General features: G+C 45.1%; 1 protein-coding gene across 13 annotated transcripts in view; it reads right to left on the bottom strand.

The window, feature by feature from the left end:
- ena (ENAH actin regulator enabled) overlaps positions 1 to 21,191 on the bottom strand; it is a 137,257-nt gene that overhangs the window by 6,472 nt on the left and 109,594 nt on the right. For 5 of the 13 annotated variants that reach the window (XM_077665928.1, XM_077665919.1, XM_077665926.1 and 2 more), the window contains exons 2-12: positions 16,998 to 17,163; positions 15,271 to 15,442; positions 11,846 to 11,993; positions 10,653 to 10,693; positions 8,746 to 9,140; positions 7,611 to 7,637; positions 6,942 to 7,048; positions 5,403 to 5,433; positions 2,947 to 3,012; positions 2,088 to 2,203; positions 947 to 1,086 (exon numbers count right to left, since the gene is read on the bottom strand). In XM_077665928.1, coding sequence (XP_077522054.1) covers positions 947 to 1,086; positions 2,088 to 2,203; positions 2,947 to 3,012; positions 5,403 to 5,433; positions 6,942 to 7,048; positions 7,611 to 7,637; positions 8,746 to 9,140; positions 10,653 to 10,693; positions 11,846 to 11,993; positions 15,271 to 15,442; positions 16,998 to 17,163 — 1,409 coding nt within the window. The remainder of the gene's footprint in view (positions 1 to 946; positions 1,087 to 2,087; positions 2,204 to 2,946; positions 3,013 to 5,402; positions 5,434 to 6,941; positions 7,049 to 7,610; positions 7,638 to 8,745; positions 9,141 to 10,652; positions 10,694 to 11,845; positions 11,994 to 15,270; positions 15,443 to 16,997; positions 17,164 to 21,191) is intronic. The other 8 variants (XM_077665931.1, XM_077665923.1, XM_077665930.1 and 5 more) reach the window with 4 other exon arrangements.

The raw sequence follows: 21,191 nt of genomic DNA, 5'->3' as shown, positions 1-21,191 counted from the left end.
GTTGCCCCGATGCGAATTGACGGTCCTTACTTTGTGCGGCGAGTGCACTCGTTCACGGCATAACTTGCAGCCACGTCGCACTGACTGGTATCATGACATGAGAGCGTGCGGATATGACGATAGCAGGACTATGACTCAGATAGTCTAATATTATCGCGTGTAGGCGGAACATGAGGAGCACAGATTTTTGCGATTTTTAAAGTCGGTTTTTCGCAGAAAAGTTAATTTTACGAATTTTTCTAACTGTTCAATTATTCGGACCATTTTCCGGGTCCTGCAGAGTCCGAAAAATCAGTCGGCGACTAATTATACTGCTGTGTGGCAAAATGCAGCACACAGCCCCATTTAAATAGAGAAATTATTTGTGTGCAGTAGTACCCCATCTGGCCCTGGGGTTGGGAGGACAGTGGGATGATGATGATTTTTTGCGGCGCAAGAGCAGGTTGCGCTGAAGAGTGCCTTGGCTCAAGGTATTGTCGCCTGCATGAGGTGCGGTCAAAGACCCATTTCCCAAACATTTCACCCCTGATTAGCTGAGCACAAGGACAGGGGAAAGCCTGAACCCATTAAATCACTGGTGGGTACCCGATGGCAGCGCAGAGAGGCCAGGGAGAGAAATCCCTAGAAAGAATGCAAAGTGCTTGATTGCGTGTACCCAGACCAACCACTTTTGAGAATGGCATCAAAACATTTTTTTTTTCTCTGGCACAGCAACAACAGATGCAAGAAGACGTCGCACAACACCCCCGTGTCAACCCACACAGACAGAGTGTGTCAAAGCACAATGTGCCACCCATAACCCACGTCAATGCACAGCCCGTGTTGACGCTCTGTTTTCTCATCACATTCTTGAATCTGCACAAACTAGACCATGCACACACTGCTGACTGAACCTGTTATGACTAGGCAGACACAGATCCACAAAAATCCATGAGCGAGCACTCACCTTCAATAATTTCCTGCTTCATTTTGCTGACCTCACGGCGGATCTCTGACATGATCTCCTGCTTGAGCTTGTCCACGTCTAACGCGTCCACCCCATTCACCTTCACAACGTCCGTGTCACCGAGCGATCCGATGCGCTGCCTGTGGGGGCAAATGGCAGATATACTATACTGTACAGGTCTCGGAACAATTCAGCCTCGCGTCAATGCCAGAAAAGCCAGCATGGCAATATTTTGGTCTAGATACATTGCAAGTCATTGTTTAGAGCATGACCGTGGTTTCGAAGTGCCGGCGACACTGCGGCGCACCCAATGCACTGTATCTTGGCACTGGTCGCGTAACAACAAAAGCTAACACAGCAGCTACTGAAGCCTCTTGAGAGTGGCACGTACAGCAACAGTCACAGAGGTCACGCAGCTAGTTGCAGTCACCATGCCACCACTAACGCAGCAGACCTCGCCCCTCCGTTCACTTTTCTTCTTCAGCCTTGCATGCTTTTTTTACCCTTTCCGCATCCCTTCTGAAGAGGTGGCACAGTTTCCTTCACCACCCCATCCACCCACTCATCTACGCTCTCTTTAATCCCTCCCCCTGCCCTGCAGTGCAGTGAAGGTCTCCTCAAACGAGACAGTGGCAAGAGCTGCGCTTTTCCTCAAATCTCTTTTCAGCAGTAACATCACTTCTCTCACAGGCACGTTGCTTAGTTGGCCATGCATCCAGGTGGTCGCCTAGGCACAGCGGTGGGTGTGTATTCCGAATCATCGATGGCAGAACAGATTCGCGTTCGAATTAATGGCTATGTTTTACATGGACTCCAATGGAGCATGCATCTATCAAGTCGTAAAGTTCGAATTATCCAGGAAATCGAACTAAGTCTGAATTAACAAGCTTTCACTCCACATTATTATTGTTCCTACATGGACCATTCTGTTTGTTTTTAGCTTTCTCTCCGGTTTCACTATGCGCCACTTTACTCAAGCGAAGACTGCTCAGTAACACAAGCGAGTTGGGCTTATTTGGGCAGGTCACTCAGATTCTGGGCCGCTAAATTAATTACCCGATGACAGGTGAGGCTACTCTACTCTGCCGCATACCTGGCAACAAAACAAAAGGCGCAGCAAATGAGCTGTCGGAAGGCTTACCCGCGGCCAGACTTTGGTGATTCGGCGCCGCTTGCAGCCACCTTGCTTGGGCTGTTGCCATTCGTTGAACCCTGCTTGTCCCAGGCCCTCCGTGAATCTGTAGATGACTCTGCCTCCTGAAAGACATCGAAAGAGAGGGAGTGATTACTCTTCGGCATAGCTGCATATCACAGCATAATGTAAATATCACTGTAAGAACCATATTTCCGCTCTTACCTACATTAAAAGCGCCACTCAAGCTCTTGATGAACCCTTTCAGTTACTACATAAACAATTTTGTAAACTGCGAGTTCGCAGCCTTCTGTGGAAGTGCGATGCAGGTTTAGCAGCCTTGGTAATGAAATTGGGGTGTTCTTCCAAGTTCGCTAGCAAAGACATTTCTCGAAACAGTGGGCTTGGCAGGATATCCTTCGACACACTCCATGTAGACTGATTTGTCTCCCATAATAATACTTTCTTCCGCTTTTCTGGCATTGCGTGCATCTTAAAAACAAAAGAAAATGCGATTCCTCGATTTCTTGAGTACTCATCTGCCATCGTGGTGTTTCAAGGTTACAACTACCAACCACTGCGACGCTATCCAAAAAATTTTGTAAATGTCTGTAAGAAAATGGTTGTTTGTGTTTTGCGTTACAAGTCTAAAAATTTTGACTTTTTTCTTTATACCTGCTCAACTATCCATGCGGGAAAAAATGTTCCAAACAAATGATGAGCAGGACCTTTAAGGGTTAATTTCCTGCCTGCCCCCCAATTCCACCAGCACGAGACGTCACTGCAGCTTTACTGCTAACACTTGTACATCAGCAACAACATAAACAACGCTTAGATAGAAACAGCGATGCAAACAAGGCTTTCCTACCTCGATTTCAAGGAAGCTCTGCAAAGTTGAGAAAACAGATGTGCGAGGCGTTGAAGAGTATCCTGTCTGATAGTGTCACCAACCAAGTCAACAAGTTTTGTTAAAACATGTCGTGCAAGTTGATATGTAGCCAAAGTGCTTACAGTGAGGCAATTTAAAAAATGCTGAAAGACTTCGAACAGAGCATGCAGCATTATTTAGAAGAACTTAAGCCTGGCGCATCTATATATGTATAGAGAGATACTACTCCACATGCCTGTCATACCACCTGTGAGCAGAATCCAAAGCCCCTTAATGCAAAGCTTTAGCTTTGCTTAACCATTTCAAGACTTTTGCTGCAACATGCAAGATGCACATGCAAAAAGGTTTTGCTGTCAACATAACCACAGTGAGACCATAACGGCCTGTTTTCTCTCACAACGAGTTGTCTATTGCAATACAGAAAAACTCATTAATTGTTCCCTGAATTTGAAAATACGGATAATTCAAACCCTCAGCACAATCCTGACCAATGCCGTCAGACGCTCGCTAAATCGGATGCTACAGGTCCCGCACCTGTTACCGTATTTACTTGCATAATTTGTGCACTTTTTTTCTTAAGATTAGTGCAAGTAATAAAGCACTGATGGAATTATCAAAAATAGTCACTGCTGTGCAGTTCTCATCTCAAAAGTAGGAAGCCATTGCCCAGTCTTTCATCAATTTAATTTACTATGATGCAAGCGATTCTGTTTTTTCGATGTTATTTTATATTCAAACTATTTTTCCAGTCCCTTGAAGGTGGAATTAAGCTTTTACTGTGAAAGTAATTGTAACTGACTTAAAGGTACCTTCATTGGATATTGCCACGAGGACTGCCAATTTTACCTTTCCCTTTGCATAACAAGATAAAAAGCAGGAGCACTATCAGTAACAAATGAAATGCGCACAAGACAACTGAAACAAGAAACGTAAAATGAGAAGATGTTAGCCAGAGGAAGCTTAATACTAGCCAAGTTAATTTCCCTTTGAAAGTGAGAAGACCGTCCCTCAGAAGTGTTATCAACCTCCCATGTATTTCCGCTCCAAGCGCAAATATGTTTGCCTTTTTTTGTTCATATTTCAGTTCACTTGTTCGATTTCATTTGTTCCTGATAGTACATATACAGTAGGCTGAAAAAGTTCACAGATTACGGGACCAATGGTAAACTTAAATTTTCTTACAACTAAAGGTGCTCCAATGCACTTGTTTGACAGCGCTTAAGTTGTTTCAAGACGTCAACTACTGCAGGCGAAAAATAACACTTCAAGCAAAAACAGCAGGAAAAAAGAATCACTACAGAAAACGCTATCAGTAACACCCATCAGCCTCATACTGCGAAAAAAAAAAAACTTCAAGGCTGCAACTTACTTCCATCTGAAATGTCAACGGCAACACTTTTACAGAAATGCACGTTCTGCAGTTACACCAAGCTTTACGCACAAATGACTAGCCCCAGACAGATCACCACAGACCGCAGGTACCACGGGCAATAACAGAATGAAACGTCTTCCTGTTAGACACTGCTAAAGAATCTGACCGAAATAAGCTGAAAGAACTTGTAAACTCGCACATCACCAGCCAATCACTGTTTGTCTAGATTTCATACCTTTCAATGCATGTTTTTTTTCACTTTTCTGCCCTTGTTTTATTATTGTTCCGATGTATTACACTGATCTTTGCTTTTTATTCTAGTGCCTCTTTCTGCTCACTTATTATTTATTCATTAGTTTTCAAAGACCACACTACATAAATGCTTTCTTTATGCCACCAATGCCTGTGTATCACCCCCCCACACACACACACACACACACACATCCTCATAATAAGAGCCTTTGCAGTTCTTCTGAATACAGTAGAATCTCGGTGATACGAACACGATTGATACGAATTTGGCGACGATACGAATTTGTAAAATTCCCCGGCCGGAGTATGTTGTGCACAACAAGCGGAATTCTGGATGTTCCGAACTCTCTCCCGCGCCACATCGGATGATACGAACATGTGAGCCCCTATCACATTCTCGAGCACTAGAGACTGCACTCATATCGGCGAAATCGCCAACGCTAATCGTGCGGTACGCTCTACGAGCAGTGAGCGGCAGTGTGCTGCCCTCACATCGGCAAAATCGCGATCGCTAACCGTGCAGTACGCACCGCGAGCAGTGAGCGGCAGTGCGCGGCCCTCGCATTGCCGAAATCGCGATTGCTAATCGTGTGGTTAGCGTGGCCGCACGGCCGTGAATAAATCCCATCAGCCGTAAACAGATCTGCGTGCATGCATTTTCTACGATTCTGCATATGAATTTTGTTCGTTTGGATGGTACAAAATTTCGGATGATACGAATTTTTTCGCGGCCCCGTGAGGTATCAGCGAGATTCTACTGTATATGAATAACTGAAACAAAGTCATGGGAGAAAATAAGAGGAGTCATTACCTGACTTTGGCTGTTTTCCGCTTGTGCTCGTCTGCAAGATGGCAGTCATGGACGTGAGGGGTAAAAGAAAAAAAAATCTGGTATCATTAAATTCAAATGTGGGCATAGCTCTGCAGAGTTAATAATCTTTAAAAAAAATTATCTGCACATTCACGCGCTGTCTCTGTACAGATTTTGTAAACTAGTAAAACTAATTCAAGCTGCAGAGTAATGCAACAGTGTTACACACGCTATCCTCATTAGCATCACAAACACGTTCCTCAAGCGTTTAGCTGCTATGCAGCTGTCTTAAAGAAGGCAAGTAAATTATAACAGGTGTTTGCCAATTAAACTGCATTCTTTTTTATGCTTTGAATAATACTGCTCCTCGTATGTTTTACTTGGACCTATTCTACCAGCCGTAGTTGATTAAGTAAAGATCTTCAAATTCCAAACCCACACTACTGTTCCCGTTCTCTTCTCAACGATAAACGGCAACAGCTGCGTGGAAGCCCATTTTTTTCATATTGTGCCTGCCACACCTAAAAACTTACCCACACCCCCTGCACAAAACAAGAGGATTATTTCTTATTGAATTCCACCATTGTGTCCAATAGTGCAATAAAGAGGCAGTGTCAATAGGCAGAGTAAATGGTGAACAAGGTATTACACACAGGACGGCTACACATTGTCACAGGGTAAAGGGGCAAACAAAATGTTCATCTGGAATTGAACAAGTTATTCAGTTACTCTGAGTATATCAATTCGCTGGAACCACTTTCTAGTAGATATCAAACTAATCTCCTACCTAAGAAGTTGTCACTTTTGTTGTATCAATGCTCTTGAATAAAACTCTGCTCCATTCAAATGCTACATACTAAAACTATTAAAAGACTATATATTAAAACAAAACACCACAGGTGCTCCAGCTAGTCTGTTCAGTCACGCAACTCCCCAATGTCTCTTGCTGCCAAATACTTATCCCTCAACATTAGTTACTTATTACTGCTGTTTATTACTTGGCCCATTATTCCAAGCAAATGAACAGGACTTAAAAGCAAAGTCAAAGTAAAGGACTCAAAGCCTTCTGGCATATTTCTCTACTAGCCTCAACAACTCAACAAATTTTTTTAACAACAAATGAGTTTTGCTGCTAAAAAACATCAATACACCTACAAAGAGGCAGTGGATTGATTTCTACGAAGCGCAATACATGGTTGGAGTGGGCTATCCTGTGTCCATTTAGGTTATAGAATAAGTAGCGAAGGAAACACTGCGACAACTTTGTCTGGCAATGAAGCCGAAGCTACGGAGCCGAAAAATACTTCTTCTTCCTCGTGCATTCTCTAACCGTCAGATGCTCTAGCGATGAAGCGAACAAATGTGAAGCGGGCAGCATGCAGGCCATCCTTCAGCCGAACTAGTGACACAGTGACACACCCGCTCTGTACCTTTCCTTTCATTGCCAAGGGAAGTTGCCATTGCGTATATGTAAGGAGGGGCGTGACAGAGGATGCACCACACTATGGGCCTCTAGCAATGCAAGAATGGTAAGCCCACCTCTTGGCCAGGGTGCCCCTCATCTCGTCCATCATGCTGGCCATGCCCATCATGGGCACACCCCCGCTCCCTTGCGACTTCTTCAGCGTGTCTGTGCCTTCGTATATCTGAGGACGTAAAAAAGAAAAGGAAACGACATTAAAAGGTACACATAAGCACAAGACACCTATCTCATGCATTGGGGAGAAATGCAAGAGCTTGAGCACTGCGTAGCCACATCAAAATGCCATCAACTTTACTTCAAGTTTTCATTTCCACTCTTGTCTATGCATATGCACAAACGTTTCTGTACTAGTTTTAGAAGGACATCCTTTTCTCAGCCTTTCACTTTTGGACACCTGTACTGCATTTGCAGTGGTTATACACATGCATGTGCTTATGCAGAATAAACTGATTGATTTTTTTTTTTTTAACTGGGAATCCTGTATTATACCACAACAGCAGCAGCGTCCTTTGTGTTCTCATACACCTGCCGTCTGATAATTCCCATTAGAGAGGAGCTTGACAACATTACATCTGCAACTCTCGCACATCCCTGTTTTAGCAAATACGCTTGGTCCTTACAGGCAAACACCAGATTGAATTAAAAGCGGAAACATCTCAGTAATAGCCATAACAAGCCCACGCTAGGCTGAGTACTTGCCGGATACTTAACGAGAACATACTTACTGGAGACCACCATGGATTCGTGCGCACCTGAGGACAGGAAGAGAGGCTCAAAGGAAGGCTACGACATTCGTACAGAGCAGAATGGGCAGAAAAGAAAAACTAAAAAGAAAGCTGCCCAGCCTGCAACGATATTCACAGACAGATAGCCCTGGACATTTTAAAAAAACTGTCTGAGTAACTTACTCAATGGTTCGCTGAAGGAAGCCCATTTTGGCTGCACCTGTACTAAAATGCTCGACAATTGAAAACGCAACCTCCTTCTTTGTTTAGTTCAAAGCGGCTCTTTCGTGGTGTGGCTTGAAGCAACTCGGGGAAATAAAACTGACGAAGGTGAACTCCAACTAACAGCCATGAACTTGAGCTGCTGCAAAAGAGCTATGACTAAAACAAGGAAACAATTTGGAGACGGGATAGACATGTAATTGACAAGGCTGTTGTCTTATTCTCATGTTTCCCCGTTCTGACATTAGAAAATGCATCAACCAAGAATCAGAGGTTTCCAAGAACTAAAAGTTAATAAGACTGGTGCCGCACTTGATGGCAATGTCTTGAACAAGGCAACTTGTTTATGTCTGCAGTCGGATACGACTTAACTCTGCAGTGAAGCTCTCTCCACATCCAGGACTGCTATGGAGAATTCCTCGATGAGAAAAAAAAGTAGTTCGTTGTTAACATTTTTCTTGTACCCCAAAAAGAAGCTAACCAAGAGACGAAATTATGAGCTCAAGAATTTTAAGGCCTCTTGATTGTTTGACGCAGTCAAACATTAAAAAAGCCGATTTCGTTTACAGTTGTGATCGCTCAACAGAGTTATACAAGGCACCGCGGACCATGACCCATTGTTACGAACTGCTTTTTTTTAAATTGCATCCTACTATAGTAATGTAAGAATGCCACAAAGTCACTGTGAGACATTTGGGCACCATAAGTTTGAATGAAGGAAGCCGTTACCTAGCCGTTACCTGGCCACTCTCCCCGACTACGACACCTGTCGCATCAACCAATCATGCGAGGCTAAGCCAACCATTTGAGAATGCAGCCCCAGAAGATAATCTCCCTGACTGCAAGCACTAAAATATGTTGAGAAACTGCAGTAGGGCTGACGTGAGATACACACTCGAGCACTCCAACACACCTTGTTGGAGGTCTTCTTGAGCTTCGCGTTTGCCAGTGCTGCCGCCAGAGACAGGGGCGCTCCATCCTCGTCCCGGCCTTGGCCGCCCCCTGGTGGGGGCGGTGGCGGAGGAGGAGGCGGGGCACCAGTGGTTGGTCCCCCCGAAGCGGGCGGTGCCGGAGGACCAGGGGGCGGGACCCCCGTCATGCTACCCACGGCCACGCTCATGCCCGATGTTCCAGCGGGTGGTGGAGGGGGAGGAGCGGCGCCGTTGGCTCCCGGTGCGGACGATGTCCGGTGGTGCCCCATGACGACGGCAGACTGCGGTTGCTGAGGAAGCTGGGGCGGGGCCTGTGGAGGTGGAGGGGCCTGGGGCGGGCCACTTGCTGGCGTGGCTGGGTGGCTGGAACTTCCCACTGCAAGGAGGTTCCAACAGGATGTAGCTTCAGTATCGCAGTTTTAATTGATTTACAAATGAATGAAAGATTGTTTGATCTTTAAAAGACTGTGTTTGGCACAAACTGAATGCTCAAGTCCTGATTACGCATGTCAATACAATGAGGGTCTAATACAGTATAATCAGCCCAGTGCTTATGTCCCGAATACATGCCAATATTTTTTCTCTTCCTCTGCTCTCCCTGCTTGAAGCAGACCAAAAGGTCCATAGTACAGTAAAATAACCAACAGTAGAGCCCTTGAGGTAGAAACAATAAAAATTGTAGAGCACTGCAATCCACTGCAATGGAGAAATGCAAAAGCATTTGCATTTAAACATCAGCAACTTTTTTTTGCAACTCATCGTTGTCACATGACACTTATCATGTGATCCTTGAATGATCCCAGCAACTTTTTTTTTGCAAGTCATCATTATCTAACACCAGTTCACATCCCCAAGACACTTTACAGCTGTAAAGTGTGTTGGTGCAGTAGAAAACAGTGTACACGAGCCATGACATGAAATTCACTAACATCAGATGAAAAACTTACAACTGAATTGTTTTGTCGAGCAGTTTCGATTTCAACAGCCAAACGACAGCTATGACAAACGATTTCAGGTCACGGCAGTCATGCAAAAACAGATAATTGCTGCTTGTTCATTTTTTACAATTTGATCTTTTGGACTGGCTTGCATAAGAGTTGGTGTGAATTAAAACGAAGAAAGCAGAGACCATACTACAGTTTTTGTATGCCTCATGTGACCTCAGATCCTCTTATGTCACAGCTGTCATTCGGCTGCTGAAATTAAAACATCACAAGAGAAAAAAAAACTCAAGTACAAAATAATTTACCGCTTTTTGATGTAATCCACATAGCTGTCTTTGTTTTCTAATGTGGTACACATCATTCCAAAAACAGAGCACATAAATGTAATTTGGTTTCCCTACTGCTTTATCCCTTTAATCACTGTCACAAATTCGCGACACAAGGTTTGCCTGCACTAAAATTTCATATCTACACATCTTCAGAAGCTAATGCTTTTGACATCCCTGTGAGCGAGCTGTGTGAAGAAACAGGAGGTGCTAATGTGCGACTTCCAGCCAGCGTGCATCAATTCTTGGTCTCTCATTTGCTGACAAATGTTGCAGAGAAAACAGGTCATTTATTGGACAAAATAGTGTTTACTGTCTCTGGGTCTTCGATCCGGTCCGACGCCTTCGGTTCGGTCTAACACACAATTTGAACCAACTGCGCAAAATGGACCAAATGCTAATTGCTGCGAATCGACGACATGCTGATTTGCCATATTTTATCGGCACCAATAATGTACTTTGAATGTAGCACTTTGAATGTAGGCACATAAGCAAGCATGATGCGAAGTAAAGTTTTTTCTTTCAATTCTACACTTTCGGCACTAAAGGGTTAAAATATTAGTTAACTTTCCAAGCCTGTAAGAAAAATCTGGGATTAATACGAAAAAATGCACTTACCAGCATTTGTTGCCATGTAATGAACAGGTTGCTGATTTTGCCTGTGCAGAAAGTAAACAGAAGCACGGCTTGCACAAAAGCAGTGAAGTCTGAGCACATTTTCATAGAATACAAGGTAAAGAAAGCTGCTAGAGCACTGGTTCAACATTTTTTGCGTACGCATCCGATGCTGTTTTTTGTGACTAAGAAATGAATTTAGAGGAATCAGATTTTTTGGCGAAATGAAATGCTCCCTTTCCAAAGTTCACACAATGGATTAATTAGAAATTCTGTAAAAGATTTTCACTGGCACAGAAGATATCTATATAAGCAATTTTTCAATCAGTAGACACGCTTGATTGCAGATGCTAGCAAACAAAGAAATGTGGCCCCATTCGGAAGATGATAATTAAACATTTTTAGGGTAGCTCAGCATCCTGTTGCATTTCCATACACAAAGCAGTGAAGGCACATTGACTCATGTGTTGCCAATGGCAGTTTTAACGGACAGTGTCTACTGCTGACTGAAAAATGAACACTGGCGCCATCTAGTAGCAACAACTCAAAGCACTTCAATACATTTACGTGAAAAAAGTGCTGGTTTGCAGCCAACATTTTTGTTTTTAGGTCAGAGGATGCACAGTCAACGGTATAAACCATAATAAATTATAACGAAAGTTTCTGAACAAAACAAAGACATTTAACGACACATACTAAATTGTATTTTACCTACATGTGGTAATGTGTTCGGATACGCTGATAATGACAAGGTTTCATAGCAGAATGCCACTTCAGATTATTTTATGCAGTTTGCAATGCTGAGTCAAATATAAATCCTCATTTATATCTTGAAAGGCACCAGACACAGACTGTCCGTCTAGTGCCTTTCAAGATATTTTCATCTCTGCCATTATGTTGCGATGCATTATGTTATGTTGTTGGCCTCCTAAATGCTACTAAAGTATTTCATTAGCTAACATCAGAACAACGATGCCCTTCTCAATCACTATGCGCTTCTCCATGAGAACGAATATCAATCAAGACAGGCCAAACAGAAAGGTCTTTTATAACACTGCCAGTCAAAAGTGACCACGAATACACAGCACTAATAATTCACAGGTTTTACTGAACTTCTAAGGCGATTACAGCCCGCAGTGCCAACAGCAACTTATCACGGTATGAACGGAAAACTGTGCCGCGACATTGAGGCCCACCAGTTTCGTTGATGCTCCGTGTCGTCCTGTGACGGTGCAACAGTGCCAATGGTCTGGTAGATGGGCTGCGACACGTGCTGGGGTGCATGCTGCGGTGCGTGCTGAGGCACCGGAGGAGGTGCCTGTTGCACTCGTGGCCCTGTCGAACCTGCACAGACACCGAGAGGGCGAAAGGAAGTTATAGGTACATACAGCAAAAGCTTGTTAATTTGAACTCGAAGGGGACTGGAAAATTGTTCGAATTAAGAGAAGTTCGAATTATCGAATGGGCGCTAGAATGAGCGGTTGTAGCAGCCCACCACGCGGGCAGAGCGCGAAGCCGTCGCATCTAGACTCGTTATCACGAGCTAGGCACTACTACATGTTTGTGGCGGGCATATTCTGAGAATTAAATTCATCCGGTCCTAGTGGCAAATGAAACAAATTGATTGGCTAGTTATGCGCCACAAACAAGTACTGGAATGCATTCGTGTGAGCAGCTAGCTTTAGTGCTGGAACATAGGATGCTATTTATGTTCCAAAACATGTTTATTTGCAGGGAAGGGGTGTCAAAATTAAAAGCAATCGGCGAAGTGCATTTGCTTGCGTTTCTTCTGCCAAGACTCCATCAGCATCATCTACAGCTTGCCCAAAGCTCTTGTGCAAAGTGAGAGTACTCACTGACAGAGAAGTGGCGTGCTACAACATCGAGCGCCGACGATACTTTATGTGCACTTGGCGGTGGCACAGTCTCATCGCCACCGTCAGACTTATCACTGTCGGCTGTTCTCACTGCATGTGATCCCTGCGACGTCTGCTGGAAGCATGCAGCCTCAATTATATCGGCGTCACTCAAGGGCTCCAACATCTCCATGTTGCTGTCCACGTAGCTCGCACTCGCGGCACCAACAAAGGCCGTCATCGCCCGAACCGCCATACTACGTTGTTTACACCACGTGATTGCAACCCAGCGACCGCAGCACAATGAAAACCTGGAACGGCCCGCGCCTAAGCATCATCGGCGCGGGCGAGTGCTCCGGCAGCGAAAACCTGCTACAGTATGCACCGGAATGCGGGCTCCGTTAGCCTCATACACCCGGATTTTTTTGTTTTCCATTGTTTTACATCTGGTAAATTTGGAGTGTGTTTTACTTGCTATGGGTCAACTTCTATCTACGAGGAGTGGTGTCAGCCAGTGGCTCCTAGTTAGAATTAACCGTAGCGGATGCTAACTTGTTCGAATTATCGTGAGTTTTCCCCCATTGAAATACACAGTGCTGTGCCAGGACCCAGGCGACAGTTCGAATTAACTGTAAGTTCGAATTAACCAAGTTTGAATTAACGAGCTTTTACTGTACAACCTATATAGGTGTATATATATACCGGGTGTTTCAGCAAACACTTCCAAAATTTTCGAAAGTAGGATTTTTGGGGTCAAAATATGGCTTTCGCAGCACAGTATCACCAGTGTTGACGGACACCAGAAAACCGGTGAGTCGTCTTAAGTAGTAAGCTGGTTGATTAATTTTTAATAATTAACTTTTTAACTATTAGAGTTAGGCACCTAGTTGCATAATATATATATAGATATATATAAAAGATATAAGTATACTATATATAACGGTAGCTTTTGACACGGCATAAGCAACTGCCACTGCCCAAAGCGATGTTTACATTTAATTTCATTGCGCATGCGTAAAGCTGATATTTGAAAAAGCCCATCTCTCCCTTCTAATATTACAAGGGTTAACTAAATTTGAACTGTATGTTGGCAATCTTCACTCATATTTGCTTCTTGAACATTGCATCTCCAGAACAGGCAGTTTTCAATGTTGAAGCTCTGGACACAAGTTGAGTGCCGCATTCAGTACAACCAATGTACTGTAGTAAACAAACACGAAAAGGGACTGCAGCCACTACCAAAAGTGTTTGCAACACAAGGACATATACTGAGAAGTCGAGAAAACTATTATCTGCTGGAAATAGACAGGCTAAAAGTCTTGTCAGACCTTGACATGGCAAAGCAAGTGCAGACAGTAACCAACAGCAATGGCAGCATATACTGTGTATTGTGATGCTGTTGTGACTGTACTTATTTCAGACCTAACAGGTCATAACTAGAACAAATTCACAGAGCTCGCCAAGGATGTGAAGCAGGTTTAAGCTAATTGAAGCATGATGAGGCAATACAACACCATGAAGACCGACGTCAGTACTACACGAGCACTTCAAATGTCAATGGTCTGAATGTTGTTCGAGCGAAATGGTGGTCTACAGCCACATGCAGTTTTTCAATGGCATTCTGTTCAAATGCCATTCGTGTTGACGGAGCACCACGGAGACATTCAAGAGGAGACGTTCAAGAACTTTATATGCCTCAAAAACACAAAACGCGTATCCCCACATATAGCACCTTCGTAACATTATTCGGAAAACAAATGCATGAGTGAATATGTGCTTTTAGCCAGGACATTTTAATGCACATTACATGGAAAATCTTATCTACTATGGCATATGTAGCATGGCAGCTCTGATGGTCACCTTCAGTTTTTTGCCTCATCAGTTTATGAGTCCTAACGAATAATGGCAGCCATCCTCGAATGTAACTGAAAGCAGTCATTGACAGAACCGTTTTTACCGCCATTCATAACCATAAAATAGCAGATTACAACAAACATCCAAAACTAGTGAACAGACAAAAGAAAAACTCGATGGCTGCAGTGGAACTGCAATGGAGCAATTGAATGTTGAAGTTTCCAACTGCCTTTTAAAATCTTTGCAGTGCACTGTGAAACTATGAAGTATGAATGCCTTTTGGAACGTCATATGTCATTTGAGTCTAATGTTTTGAAGTGCCCGTGCAGCACAGGTATAATATGATTCATGCCTAAAAGGTACATGCTATGGCAGGACGCAGCTTTTAGCAAAATTTTTTTCATTTCTTGATAAATTTATATGACATTTTTTGAGCACATCAGAAATAATTTTATAACCATGCACTTACAAAAATTTCACTGTGATATATAATGTTTTCTCATAGATATTTTTCTTCCGAGTCTCGTGAAAAGGGTGCAGAGCTAAGAAATGTAGGAGTAGGCTCGTTCAACATTCATTACGTTCCTACTGGCGTGCTACAGACTCGCACAGCATCGAGTCGGAAAACCGAATTGGAGAAAAACATCGATTTTTCTAGCTTCTTCCCAACATAGAGTGGCATCGCAGTTCAGGAGTCAACTCTTTTAGAGCACTTCCAGGTGGATTTCAGCAATAAAACTTTGAAACAGCACAGAAAACGAGGCATACAAACAGACAATATTTTGCCATTTTTCGGGTTTTACAAACCATGTTTCCCCTTCAATGGAGTGTTGTGAGTGCATATGAGCAACATTTGCCCAAGAGATGTCAACTTCCAAGGCTGAAAGACATGGCCAGGAGGGCAGACTCACTGTTCTGGTTGAGCATGTCGATGGCCCGCAGCATGGCGACAGCAAAGTTGTCGGCATCATCTTTGCTGCTGAAATTTAGACCGTATACCGTGCGGTTGTCTCGCCACTGGTGGAACGTGCCTGTTGCCTGGCTGTACTTGAGGCCCTTGAGGATGGCGCAGTTTATCACCACCTGTGAGGCAATAAAAGTGGTGTAGAAACATAAAACTACGCAGCAAGATGAAAGCAAGGTGCTTCGACAGCTTTTTACTTATGATGATGCTGGTTTATTTCTTTGTCACATGGAACAGCTTTCTACTGGTCTTGAAACTTCCCGTAAAGTCTAATATGTGGATGAAACTAACTAGTCACGAGAAGTGATGGTCGGAGTGTAGCGGGCCTCCACCCTGCCCAAGTGTACCCCATGGAGAGTGGTCCGCGACCACGAACAGAGCGTTAGAAATAAAAACAAAAAGCCCAAAAGCACAGCCCTCAAACTGTACACATTTATGCCCGCAAGGTGCATTGCGATTTCCATGTGCTTGCTGTGTGGCACATTTAAACCAACATCCCATGGAGAACTTTTCTGCACATTTTCTGCACTGTATTTTGTAATTTGTGGGGTTTATCCTCCCAAGGTGACAATACCAGTGAGGTATACTGTAGTGGAAGGCTCGCTATTAATTTAGACCACCTGCGATTATGCTGATACTGCATAGCAACGCCATTTCTACATTTCGCCTCCACTGAAATACAGCCGTCGTGGCTGGGACTGAACGCCTGACCTCGGCATCAGCAGCTGCAAACCAAAGCCACTGAGCCACTGCAGCAGGTATGATTTTTGAGCTTCGTCGCAGAAAGTCACGCGTCTGCGTCATTGAACATGAGCGAAAAATCCCCCCAGAGAAGCAATCTAGGAGGAAGGCGGGCCACCTAGGTCATGTGACCTTGTGGCATCATCACAACCTGTCCACCGGATTGTGAGCAAACTGCCTACCTTGGCAGGTTGTGGTTAAATAAATGGCTGATCACGAGACGTTGCTCAGGAAGAGCAACATGGGTTGCACAACAAGCCCCACCGGTGGCACCACCTGCCATCGGTTTAACCGATGCACCACTGCGCCAGGAATAGTACAAGAATTCCCTGGGATCTATTAATATTAATTAGAAAATGGCCAAGAGTGTCTGTAGGCATGTTACTGACAATGCGGTGACAGTTCAGTGCACCTTCTTCCTGAAGCTTGCCTACCATTGATCTGTCACTGACACAGCAGACAGGTAGCACATCTGCCTCGTATTTGCCTCATTAGCACCCACAGTTTGCTGACTGATGTTCACAGCAGGAATGTCAAGCTGTGACTAAGCGTTGCTTCTTGCAATAGCGCAAAAAGTTTAGCAGTATCTTTCTGAACCTCCTCACAACGACTTTAAAAGATACATTATCACTTGTACTACAGTATAACAACACTTATTACACTGGTTTCACTGTCAAATAACTGCGCTTATTTGAAGTACAAAATCACACTCAAACAATTCTGACGAAAAATGCAAGAAATCATCAGGGTATTAAAAAAATAAAGTTATGGAGGTTCGATTTTCTGCAACTAGGGATGTAGAAGCGTACCTATGATCACTTCAACCAGCTCTATCATGGCAAGTAACTTTAGCTAAAGGCTACCCAAGTAAACAAAAGGCAGTGAAAGCACAAAACAAATGTCTATAACCCCAGCGAATACACTGTCCTATACCTCATGGTCGTGCAGTTTGCGGCCGACGATGCGGAAGGTGCCGTTGACCGTGTGCTGGTAGATGTGCACCTTGGACAGGCCGCTCGACGTGCCGCTGGGCACCCACTTCTTGTTGTGGTCATCGTAGACCAGCACAGCTGCCCGGGCCGACGCCACAGACTGCTCACTGCACAAAGGGGCAAAAGAGAAATAGAAGTAAGTAAATCGGGGCTCTCCAAAGACGTCAAGTTAAAAGCCATTGCAGAGTTACCCTAAGGGTCATTAACAAAGCCCACATGTTGGGCAGGTGACAATAGCGAAACTGCAAAAATTCAGAGACTACAATGGATACAAGTCCAGTGCGGGTGCCCATCATGAGATTTCAGAACATATTTGCCAAACTGTCAGGACAAGCTCACACTGAAAAATCTTCCGACGACATCATCAGTCACGCTTGGTTGCTAAAAGCTAGCCGCGTAGAAAGTATTTTAGAAATGTGGTACCACTGTCGTAACTACCTGTAGGCAACTGCTGCAGTGGACAATAGCCTTGCATACTACATGTTAGAGCCACAGGGCAGAAAGTTGAGCTAGTTGGTACACGTTCATTATAAAAAAACCTGGCGCTATCAAACGACGACTGTGTCCCCTCTGTGTCGTCGTTTGATAGCGCCAGGTTTTTTCATAATGAATATGTTAGAGGCCTTGAAATAATTAGAACTGCAGTATCAACCACATCATGTGAACTTTTACCGTCCGAGACCACAGCTTCTTGCTCCTTTCTTTTTTGTTACCAGAAAGAAAAATTGTCCCTTTAATCCTTGTTGCAATGCACACCAGCCGTCTGCAGAAATTGTTTGAGGGCAGTTGACAGCACTTGCAGAGATCAGCAACTTTCAGCTACGACAGTGAGTGGAGATAACGAATCATGCTACTATCCCAACTATTCAAACCAGCTGACACATGACGAACCTCAATGACCAAGTGACAGCTCGAACATCCCACAGGTAAGAAAAACATTAAAATCAACAACTTTTCCAAACAGCACAGGAAGTCGTGCTTTATATATATATATATATATATATATATATATATTGCAGACAACAATACAAGCACCACATGGTAAGCGCTAAAGTATCAAAATAAGCACCTCCCCCCCTCGACACACTTTTGACAGATCCTGAGAAGAAAGCTGCAGAAAATTTTTTTTAAAGAAACAAAAAAAAGCCGGTCCCAACTCCTTCCAACCTCACCAGGGCTCGACAACGATGAAGTCGTTCTTCGAGCCCTGGAAGTTCTTCCTCATCTCGCGCACCCGGGAGGTCATGGCTCAAGTCCAGTCAAACTCGCGCCGCACGACACCAACCGCACTTCACGCCCGCCTCCGAGATGGCAGCTTGCTCAAGCCCGTCGGCGGCAACCGCGCACGCACAGCGGGGCAGACGATACGCGCCAAGATGGCAGCAGAAAGGAGAACAGCCACCACAACAATACCCCAACAAGCGCCACGAGCCACCGGGCACGATCCGACAGAAGGCACAGCCGGCGCGGTGTGGCTTCCATCAAAGCAAACCAAATTGACAGTTCTCCCCCCTCGCCGCCCACGGCAGCCTCCTCCTCCCCTTTTCAGACGTGCTAATTAACCAATTAGGAAGCGCAGCACTGGAAGGGGGCGCCGTCACGGAACACCACCAGGGCCAGCCTTGAGCCAAGGGCAGCCGCAGAAGACGCATACACCGACTGTCACTGGCGGAACAACAGCGAGACGGAGGCCGTAGTGCCTGCGCTGGAAGCCCAGTTCTGCCGAGTCAGCGCGCTTCGCGCTAAGCCGAGAGCGGGTGTGGGGGAGAGGGGGTGTGGGGGAGAAGCAGGAGCGAGAAGCTCGGAGGAGAAATGCAACTAAGCGAAACAAAGTAATGCACCCGCGCGTACACCACGACGCCGCGAGCGTGTTTTTCGTAGCCAGCCAACTCTACTGACGCGTCGCTCGAGAAAGTCGAGCAGAATGTACCGGCCAACGTTCCTCTGAAAAGGCGTGCCGTACGCTACGCGTTTCCCATTAACGCAATAACACGCCGACACCACCAGCCGTGTTTATAGAGTGCACGGCCCTCCAGGACACTCCATCCCTGATGATCTCCTATATGATCTATACTATAATCCTGTACATCTACAGTTGACCCTCATAATAACGAAGTTGAACAGGCCCGGCGATTACTTCGTTATAGCCATAGCTTCGTTATAGCCCGTGTTGACCGCGCTTCCAAGGGGAATCGCAATTCCTTCGTTATATCCAGTATTTCGTTATAAACCGTTTCGATATAACGAGGTTCGACTGTATATCCTGTATGGCACATCGTATATGATCTCCGGTCTCCCGATGATCTGTGCCATTCCGATGAGCAGGGATGAACTCCAGTAGCTGCCCTTATCTTGTGCCAGGTGCGCCCACTCTATCGCAGCAGATTTGGTCTCATCTTGTACCTCCGTGTTGATGACAGCAGTCCTCAATTACGTCACCCCTTATCAGTTGTACGCATCATGCGTGCCCTGCCCGTGTCCATTTCCACCTCTTTAATTTCAGACTGTATGTCAACTCGAGCTTTTGTTCTGCCATCCACATTGCTCTATCTCTGAGGTCAAACTCCGTGCAATTATTTTTGTCAGTAAAAAAATTATCCTTTGGCTCTTTCTGACGTTTGCCCAGGCAGCAAAGGACGCATCTGTAGCCGAGATTAGAATAGATTTAAAAATATGTTCCCGCCAGTCGATTCGAACTCGTAACGCCTGCACCGAAAAGGACGGGTTTCCCCCGTTTTGAAGTAAATGGCGCTGAAGAGCAGGCTCCGGGATCTCAGTCTTGAAGTAAATGGCGGTGTAGAGCAGACTCCAGGATCTCAGTCTTGAAGTAAATGGCGGTGTAGAGCAGGCTCCAGGATCTAAGTCTTGAAGTAAATGGCGGTGTAGAGCAGGCTCCAGGATCTCAGTCTTGAAGTAAATGGCGGTGTAGAGCAGGCTCCAGGATCTGCAGTCTTGAAGTAAATGGCGCTGAAGAGCAGGCTCCAGGATCTCAGTCTTGAAGTAAATGGCGGTGTAGAGCAGGCTCCAGGATCTGCAGTCTTGAAGTAAATGGCGCTGAAGAGCAGGCTCCAGGATCTCAGTCTTGAAGTAAATGGCGGTGTAGAGCAGGCTCCAGGATCTGCAGTCTTGAAGTAAATGGCGCTGAAGAGCAGGCTCCAGGATCTCAGTCTTGAAGTAAATGGCGGTGTAGAGCAGACTCCAGGATCTCTGTCTTGAAGTAAATGGCGGTGTAGAGCAGGCTCCAGGATCTGCAGTCTTGAAGTAAATGGCGCTGAACAGCAGGCTCCAGGATCTCAGTCTTGAAGTAAATGGCGGTGTAGAGCAGGCTCCAGGATCTGCAGTCTTGAAGTAAATGGCGCTGAAGAGCAGGCTCCAGGATCTCAGTCTTGAAGTAAATGGCGGTGTAGAGCAGACTCCAGGATCTCTGTCTTGAAGTAAATGGCGGTGTAGAGCAGGCTCCAGGATCTGCAGTCTTGAAGTAAATGGCGGTGTAGAGCAGACTCCAGGATCTCAGTCTTGAAGTAAATGGCGGTGTAGAGCAGACTCCAGGATCTCAGTCTTGAAGTAAATGGCGGTGTAGAGCAGACTCCAGGATCTCAGTCTTGAAGTAAATGGCGGTGTAGAGCAGGCTCCAGGATCTCAGTCTTGAAGTAAATGGCGGTGTAGAGCAGACTCCAGGATCTCAGTCTTGAAGTAAATGGCGGTGTAGAGCAGACTCCAGGATCTCAGTGTTGAAGTAAATGACGGCGTAGAGCAGGCTCCAGGATCTCAGTCTTGAAGTAAATGGCGGTGTAGAGCAGGCTCCAGGATCTGCAGTCTTGAAGTAAATGGCGCTGAAGAGCAGGCTCCAGGATCTCAGTCTTGAAGTAAATGGCGGTGTAGAGCAGACTCCAGGATCTCTGTCTTGAAGTAAATGGCGGTGTAGAGCAGGCTCCAGGATCTGCAGTCTTGAAGTAAATGGCGGTGTAGAGCAGGCTCCAGGATCTCAGTCTTGAAGTAAATGGCGGTGTAGAGCAGGCTCCAGGATCTGCAGTCTTGAAGTAAATGGCGCTGAAGAGCAGGCTCCAGGATCTCAGTCTTGAAGTAAATGGCGGTGTAGAGCAGACTCCAGGATCTCTGTCTTGAAGTAAATGGC

This window comes from Amblyomma americanum, chromosome 5, assembly GCF_052857255.1.
Source record: "Amblyomma americanum isolate KBUSLIRL-KWMA chromosome 5, ASM5285725v1, whole genome shotgun sequence".
Taxonomy (NCBI): Eukaryota; Metazoa; Arthropoda; class Arachnida; order Ixodida; family Ixodidae; genus Amblyomma; species Amblyomma americanum.
This window is presented reverse-complemented; position numbering and strand designations above follow the sequence as displayed.